Source organism: Phaseolus vulgaris, chromosome 6, assembly GCF_051622355.1.
Source record: "Phaseolus vulgaris cultivar YP4 chromosome 6, ASM5162235v1, whole genome shotgun sequence".
Lineage (NCBI taxonomy): Eukaryota > Viridiplantae > Streptophyta > Magnoliopsida > Fabales > Fabaceae > Phaseolus > Phaseolus vulgaris.
In genome coordinates this window covers 28,513,349-28,522,445 of record NC_143503.1, presented here as the reverse complement: position 1 = coordinate 28,522,445, position 9,097 = coordinate 28,513,349, and the positions used below count along the sequence as shown (strand labels likewise).

Genomic DNA, 9,097 nt, shown 5'->3' with positions numbered 1-9,097 from the left:
ACCGACATGGACATGACTTAACTTGTCAAGGGATGGGCTCACTTGGACTTGGTTTGATGTGGACCCAACTGGACTCCGGCATAGGTGAGCTTGAATTACTCAACCTAATATGGGTTTGAGTCTACTCAATCCATTGTAGACCAAACATGATTAGGTCGAAAGTGAGTCCATCTCGACTTGACTCAATGTGCACCCAACTAAACTCGTTTTGAAGTTAGCATGGCTTAACTCGACCTGCCTAAGTCTACTTGGCTTATTGTTTACACAACTCTACTCAACTAAACTGGGCTTAACTCTACTTGACCGATTATAAGCCTAACATGATTCAACCCAACATGGGTCTAACTCGACTTGGACCGATCAGGCTTGACTCAACTTGACCTAATGTAGACCCAACCTGACTTGACCTGACGTGTGCCTAACATGGACCCAACTTGACTCGGCCCAATGTGGACTTGACTTAACTTTGTCCAACATAGGCCCAACTTGACTTAGCTTACCGTGAACTCTACTTTACTTTATTTGAGGTGCGTTCGACTGGAATTAGTTCAAAGTGTGTTTGATTTGACTAGACTCAACCTGATGTGGGTCTCACTCGACTTGAATTAATATGGGCTCGACTATACTCGATCAAATGCGGGATCAAGTCAACTAAGCAATACGTGGACCCTATTAACCTTGGTATGACTTGAACTCAGCCTAACCTGGATCAATCGATCTATTTGACTTGGTCTGAGTCAATCTTATCCATCTTAACATGGGACTGACTCAAATGAACCTGGTCTTTACCTCCCTCAACTTAACCTAGGCACGACCTGACATGCCCAATATGAGTCCAACCCAAGTTGGTCCAACATGAGCCATCTCAGTTTGACCCAACTTGCCCGAAATTGTAATTGAGTTGACCTAAAGTTAGTCTAACCTAAGTTGTCCTAACCCTTGCTCTACTCGACTCAGCACAATCATGCCTAACTTGGCCTGACGTGATTCTAACTCATCTCAGTTTGAGTTGGAATCGACCTAATATGGGCCATGTCGACCAACTTGAGATGATAGCAATGTAGCTTAACTATAGTTACACCTATTTTTATTCATATCAAGTGTAAATTTGGATTGAGTAAATATTTTTCTTTATATAGGAATCTTTTTTTAAGTATTTATCATTTTTATTTTAATGGATTAAATATGTTTTTCATTCGCGTAGTATAACACAAAATTTGTTTTTGTTCCTAATCGAAACCTTAAACCACGTGCGTATTTGTAATAAGAAAAAGTTTGGTATGAGACACTCACAACATATCACATTAACTTTTTTTTGACGTGGCAAACGGACTTTCAATATGGAGTAGAGGAATTATAATGTCCACCTCAATGATGAATTATTGTCTATATAACCATGAAAGTAGAGGAACTAAAACCAATTTTAACTTTATTTTTTTATTTAAAATAATTTTTTTCATATAAAAAAGATTTAAAAAATATATCATAATTAATATTTTTTATATTAAAACTCAATCTTATAATCATGATAAATATTATAATTAATATAGATGTGAATATGTATTTATAAATATTAATTATAGTATTTACATTAATTATAATTATAAGATACAGTTTTAATATTAATTATAATATTAATTATGATATTAATTATAATATTTATATCAATTATAAATATTAATTAATATTATAATTAATATAAATATTATATTAAGTATTATAATTAATAATGAATTGGAACTTATAATTAATATAGATATTATAATTAATATTTATAAATAAATATTCAAATTTATATTAATTACAAATATTTATTATAATTATAAGATCCATTTGTAATCTAAATAAAAAATATTAATTATAATATAATATTTAAATAATTTAAACCTCTTTTGCATAAAAAAATATTGCATATAAAATAAAGTTAAATAATAATAATTTTTAATCTTTATGTTAATGTGAATAATCACTAATCGTTAAGATAAAAAAACATCATAATATTATAATATAATTTATGTTTTGTTTGACAAAAAAATTAACGTCATTGTTATGAAATATTCATTTTAATAATTTTCTTAATATAAAAATCTACTTAAATTAAAATTTTGACAAAAAATAAAAATAAATTCACATTATAATAAAGAAACGAAAAAAATATATTTAACTTGATTTTTAATTAAATTTTTTACTTTAAAAATTGATCCATAAGTTGACTCTAAACTTTATCTTATGTGGGCTTTTTAATTGTAATATATGTTGTTCAGAACCAAATCCTATGGAAGAAGCCGAATTGACATGTCTAATCACATTATGTAGATAGGATAATTTAGAACAATGTTCATAAAAATAATGTTTCTACTTATCAATATATCCAATAAATGTATACCACTTTACGTTTTTCTTATCATGCATTTTTACCTCTTTTCATTTTATTTTCTTTTATCTCTTTCTTGTAAACTCACAGCACATGGAGGATTTTCCTCAAGGAGAATTTTTTTTTTCAACAAAGTGTAAAAGTGATCTCAAACCAAAAAGACAACAAGGTGTAAAAAAAGACGTAATATTTTGGGCTGATAGAAATTTAAAGGAGGCAAATTCTTATTGCAGCTTATAAATTGTGACTGCACGTAATCTCCTTTTAAATTTTTAAAATTGTTTTCCTTCAAGAATTGAAAATCTGAAATTCAAAAATTACATTTTGAAAAAATAAATTTAGAATAGATGTTTGTATTGAGGAAATGAAATTCTGGAATATAATTGGAAAATCAAAATCCCATTTAAAAAAAATCGAAATATAAAAATACATTATAAAAAAATTTCTAAAAAACAAAATTCAGCAATATATTTCGAAAAAGGAATTCTGAAAATCAGAAAAATGTTCCAGAAATTTAAATCTTGAAACGTGTTCTAAAAAAAATTTAGAATGTATGTTGATCGGCACCTTCGCATTTTTGTTATTTCTATAAATATAGGTGCACGTTAAAATTTGATCAGGTGCAGAAAGTAATTGACTTTGCAAATGGAATACTACTATTTGCCACTCCCTCATCACTTGAACACAATCCTCATTTACCTACAGTAGCTTTTTCTTTCTGAAACCTATGAGAGGACTTTTAAATCGATATAATCTAATAATAATCGATGAAAAAAATGAATAATTTTATTATATTGAACTTAATATTATTTATAAATTCACCATTATTTTATATTTTTAAATTATCAAACAAGTTATACTTATTTATTGAAAAACCATTTAATTAAATTTTTTAGTAACTATTAAAGTAAAACCAAATTAAATGATTATTTTGATAGACTATGTAAAAATATTATATTACTAATAATTATATAAATATATTTAGATATTTTATATTTTTGTTATACTCTTTTAATATATTATTTGACATTTTCTTCGATAAAAAAATAAAAACAAGACAAAACAAAAAAGGAATCCCTTAAAATAGTTTTAGATTGAATTATTAAATATAATTTAATATTTTATTCAAATGAGTTTAATAATATGTTAAGAAAATCATAATAATTAATTCAAAATAGTTCTCTCCGCATAAATTAGCATAATTATTTAAATAAAAAAATAGGTTATGTTTTTTAAAACAAATTCACCTTCAGAATCTTTCTTGAAATTTCTTTAAACATTTTTCTCTTTAATCTATTAATTTCATCACTATTTAAACTAAATTTTATTATTTTCAAATAAATGATCAATAATCAATAGTCAACAATATATGTTTCAGAATATTTATTTCAAATTTGAGCAATTATAATATAGCTTACCTGTTCAAAAAGATTTATTTATCCTATGTATTGCACAAATAAAAATAAAAATATAATTTATCTGTTCAAAATCAATTTAATTGAATCCATGAAGATAATGTAAATGTTATTTGAATATTTTCAATTCTATTTAATCCTAACTTCACGTTGCCAACACAAGGAGACAGAAACGAATTTACAGAAATGGTCAAATTGTGAGCATTTGCAAAAGTAAGTCGTTCCAGGAGTCAATTGGGCCTGGGAGACACCAATGCAGGCAATCATTCTGGACCTTAGCATTGAGCAAAGGGTGAAACTGGCGGTATGGGCCTGGATGCCCATCGGGCCTCAACAGTGAAAGCCCAGTTGTGTCCAAAAGTTTGAAGTTGGCACTTGCATTCTTAGCCCTGTGAAACTCTTCAAGTTCAATGCTTCTCATGATGGAATCCTCATACCTCACATCTATCTGCTCCTCTTTGAAGGGAACTGTCCTATTGCAGTACCCTCCACTGAACCACTCCCCATTCTCAAAGTGGTCTGGTGTGGTGGTTCTGAAGAACACAACCGCTTTGTGCTCTGAATGTGTCATGAAATCAAAAACCTGATGCAATGCTTTGCGGTATGCATGTTGGTATCCTGCATCTGTTAAATTCTTTCCCTGGCATTTGTTGCAGCCTGTTACAGTGTTATTTTCATGGTATATTGCTGTTTTGAGGAACCATTTGCCACCTGCGATTACAATGTAGTCAAAGTTCTTGTATTGGCTGGTCCACTTGTCGTCCACAATGTCAAGATGGAGCTGTGTTTCTGAAGAGGAAACTCCATTGATGTCCTCGAATATATCTGCTTTGAGAAGGAATGGGCTCCATAGTGCCGAGAGTGTGAAGTTGTAAGAGGGGAACTTCCATATCCTTGATTTATATTCTTCATCATGGTACACCTCATCAGCTGCTTCCACCTGCACTGGACCACACAATCACTTGGACAAATCTATATCGATGCCACAAATCATGCGGCAATAATTGGTAAAGTAATAGATTAACAACGCATACCCGTGAAAGGAGCAATTGAAAGAGAAAAAACGATTGAACAAGAAAATGTTCTAGTTACTGAATATGAAGTTCAGACTAGAATACGTACATGGAGCAATGAATATTCACTGGAAGACACCTGGTGTTTACACTGGTTTATTCATGGCTAGTAAAAGTTTACTCTATTCCCACACCAAATGTTTTCGCACTAATGATCATTGATCACAAAATTAGTCTCTGGTTAGTGTTTGTTTACAAGTATTTCAGAATTGAGGTAGGCAAAGCTGTTTGAAAAAGACAACAAACTATCATGGAAGCAGTGGACCAACCATACATGCACAAGCTGTTTTCCACAATCCTACTTCTGCAGCTTTATTTACAAAGACATATCACTATCATATCATCAAGGACATTGCATGTAGTGCAAGCTGTTGAACTTTATTCCTCATGAATGAAATTTGGAACCACTCTTATAAATAATTACTTATTTATTAGCTCTAACCACTCTAACTACACCAACAATCTATGCAACTATTAGGCTAGATCACACCATCACATGAACTAGACTCTGTATAGACCTAATGGCCCCATTCCGAATTCTTGGCTTTATTGTAAAATAAAAAAGGAGGAAAAAAAAAACGAGAAACGTGAATCATTTTAGTTTCTTGTGATTTGACAAGCCAGCGAAGAGGAATCATGAGTGTGTCTAAAGCTGAGTAGAAAACAATTGACACCTAAGTATTACAGTTCACAAGAAACCATCTCTTGTCAGCCAGAGAGATCAAGAAAAGCATTAAGAAGCTCTAAAAAAGGAAAGTTAGAACAGAGAAGAGAGAACAGATAGGGTACTTTCTAATGACAAACCAAAAGGCCAAGCATGTGAAATTTGCAATTGGTTAGCAGAAGGAATTAACTGTACCTGTGAGAGAAGGCAAAGTAGAGATTGCACATGGTTGCGAGAGATGGAATCACCAATAAAGGCCCATGATTTATCTCTCATCATGTCAAGGAATTTCTTTGGACTGAACTTGGGTAGTTCACAGTCCCTTGGGTTCCACCTCCAATAAAGGTACCCCGAATCAGGCCGTCCATTTCTCATGCAGTTCTGATGATCTTCAATCACACGGCAGCTCTCATTATCGTACCTTGGACCATTTAGGTCCGGCACCCAATCTCCCACAAAAAGATCACACTCCACTGCATCTAAATATTTCAAAGGAAAATTATAAGCATTGCATCAATACACACACACATATACACCTGACATTTCTAACTTTTAATCACAAAACTTGTCGTTGTGGCATTTCAATTCAATGTAAGAAAGAACCTGACTATAGCTGAGAAAAAAAAATCATGATCCATGTGGTTAAATTATGCCCCACTAGTGTTCTGATGAACAGTTTGATAGGTAGCAGGGAAATTAATACTTATTTAAATATTAACACAGAAGAAAACAGGTCCCCAAAGTCTAGAAACTAAAAAGTTTCAGAATTCACATTCCGTGACAGAAACCATTGCATGCAGAACTGAAAGATCTAAATGGTTCCAAACAACTGAAACCCCAAATAATTATCAGAAGAAAGAAGTAGAAGTGGGGTTCTGCCACTTTTCTTATCATATATTGTTCTAGTTTGACTCAGAGGGGAATTTATCCTACCCAAGTAATGTAGAATTGTCTCCCAGAAAGGATAAAGGATGCATGTGGTTTTTTTACTAAAAATAACAAATCGCAAACACATTTTTTCTGTTGCAGACCATGCAGATGAACTGTCTTTGACACTACAAAGAAACATGAAATGATTTGTTACCTTGGGGAGATGTTTGGGTCTGGTTTACAGGAAAATCAACAGAATAAGATGGCGGAGGCGGAAAAGAAAGAAAGGGTGAGTGTGCTATTGCATTTGCAAGAGGGGGAGGATTGTGCACAACAGATGAAAAGCTGAAGGAATCGGTGAGGAGGAGGCGAATAATGAGACCCACCAAGAGACACGACACTGCCAACTTAAGGAAGACATGGTGATGACGATAGTTGTGCTTCTGTACGGATAATGGCTTCAAATCAGACCTCGTTTCCCTCATCTCCTGTCACTCCACACCGAGAAAGGAAAATCTGTGATGCTGAAAACAGTAGTTGAGAACAGAGGCTTGAGCCAGTAAACCGCTACTTTCTCAAAACAAAACAAACGGTCCTTACAAGAGTGACCAACTAATTGTGGGTATGGATAGAAACATTTTAGTATTAATAGAATTAAAGTGCTGCATGTTTTTTTGCATACTTCCTCTGCTTCTGTACTTTTATGTGTGCTATCACTCACGGGCAAGGCTCTGTTTGGATTGGTAAATGTTAAAACAACGTTTGCACAGTTCCGAGGGAAGAAGTGAAACTTGTCCAAATAGAATGTGTGTCGTACTAATAACACAATATGCTGTTTGTCTGTTTTTATTTTATTTTATGTATTCTCATCTTTCTACAGCTTTTATGTCCTGTCATGTGTTGTGCTCACATTCTGTCATTTTATATTTTAAGATGGGATTTATATTTCATCTTTTGTACATAAGTAAATTTTAATGAAAATTCTTCTTTTGAATTAACCACGCCATAGCTATAAAATCCCAGCAAAAAATGAATGAAAGACAAATCTATTTGACAGACCAAAATCCTCCTAATTTCGAGTTTGCTTAGAAGGAAACTTTTGTTGCAACTGTTGTTTTCTTACCAAGTATTGGTCAACTTTTCAACGTTGATGCTGAAATAAACCTAAATTTTACAGGTTTATTTTAGAAATAAAAAGATTAAGATTATATCACATGTTAACGACGTATGCTGAGGGCATCATATTCTGTCGCAATTTTTCTCTTTATGTGCCTTTTTCTTTACATTGTCGTGATCGCATCTGAATTTCTTTATCAATTGGTTTCATTAATTCGGAAAGCTTTATTCTCTAACCTTTTTTTACCCAATCTCATCTCATTTTCTGTCATTCTTTAGTAATCAAATATATAAAATTTCAGGATAATCTCTTTTCTTTGTTACAGATGGTCCCACACAAAAACCTTAAAACTGCATAATAAATTTAAATCATGACGGAATCTGTAAAAATATAGTTTGATTTTGGGTTTATTCAAATAGCACAATCTTTTGAAAATCTTCTTAGGACAAACACATGTGAAAAGAGATCCGAATTACCAATTATCACAAATCTCAACGTGTTTAAATTAAATTAATAAAATGTATCCTATAAAAAAACACCCAATAGAAAAAAGTATATATTTTTTAAATAGATTTTAGTTCTTTAGAACATTAATATTTATTCTGGAGGGTAAAAATAATTTGATTAAAGAAAGTTGACGATAGATCTATAATGAGTGGTAGTTAGCCAACATAACCCTGTCAAAGATCCTATCATGCTTCTCATTTTTCTTTTTCTTTCTTTGCTTCTCTCCAATAATAGTTATACAGAACTATATGACATATAACTTCTCAATTTTAATAGTAATAAAGTAAATAATAATATTTAGGTGAAAAATTCAAGTGCATAGATGGAAGTTCCATTAATTAAATATAAGTGGGAAGAACAATATATATTAAAAAACTATTATTTAATGTTTTATTAAAGATAACGTGAAATATTTTAGATATATATTTACTCTTAAACTTATGATTCATTAAATGCAAATTTCTCCAAAATACTTACCAACTCTGTGATTATATCCAGTCAAATAACCCAAACAATTCTTTGGCATAAAAATGATTTTCCATCATAAATTTGGTTATAATATTTTCTTAACTCTAATTATCCTGTGAGGTGACGTGCACTGCAAAAATCAAAGCCAAAGCTGAAAGCTCAAGGCCAGCTCATAATCCTTTCCATTATTAATTCCTTTTATTTGAAAAAAGGAAAAAGGATAGAGGTGTGTTGATGTGAATTGTATTCCACCCATTTTTTTTGTGTTGTTCCACATCTTATCTAAGATTATCATGAATAAACTTTTGTTTGGATTTTAGTTTGAATCACCTAAATCAATTTGTATATTTAACAATGTACCCTACATGGCCTACTTAATTTCTATGTATTGAAAAATCAAGTCCAACCATATACTTAAAAGCTAATCAATTAGACAGAATTTTTCTTTAATTTCAAAATTAACTTATAAATTCGTGCTAAATCAAAGTCACCAATAAGATATTTTTTTTTATAAATACATGTTTTCCAATATAAGATAAAGATATATATTTAATAATATCTACTACTTTCTATCATAAATATACTTAAATTTTAGATAATTTTTTACAA

The 9,097-nt window shown here is 31.2% G+C and overlaps 1 protein-coding gene across 1 annotated transcript; it reads right to left on the bottom strand.

Moving 5' to 3' along the window:
* Window positions 1-3,833: 3,833 nt before the first annotated feature.
* LOC137831886 (protein trichome birefringence-like 25) lies at window positions 3,834-7,205 on the bottom strand. Its single transcript, XM_068639773.1, has 3 exons — window positions 6,611-7,205; window positions 5,722-6,005; window positions 3,834-4,729 (listed from the first exon to the last, which is right to left on the bottom strand). Exons 1-3 carry the CDS (start codon window positions 6,879-6,881, stop codon window positions 3,980-3,982), a joined length of 1,305 nt encoding a protein of 434 aa, XP_068495874.1. The 5' UTR covers window positions 6,882-7,205; the 3' UTR covers window positions 3,834-3,979.
* Between the last annotated feature and the right edge of the window lie 1,892 nt (window positions 7,206-9,097).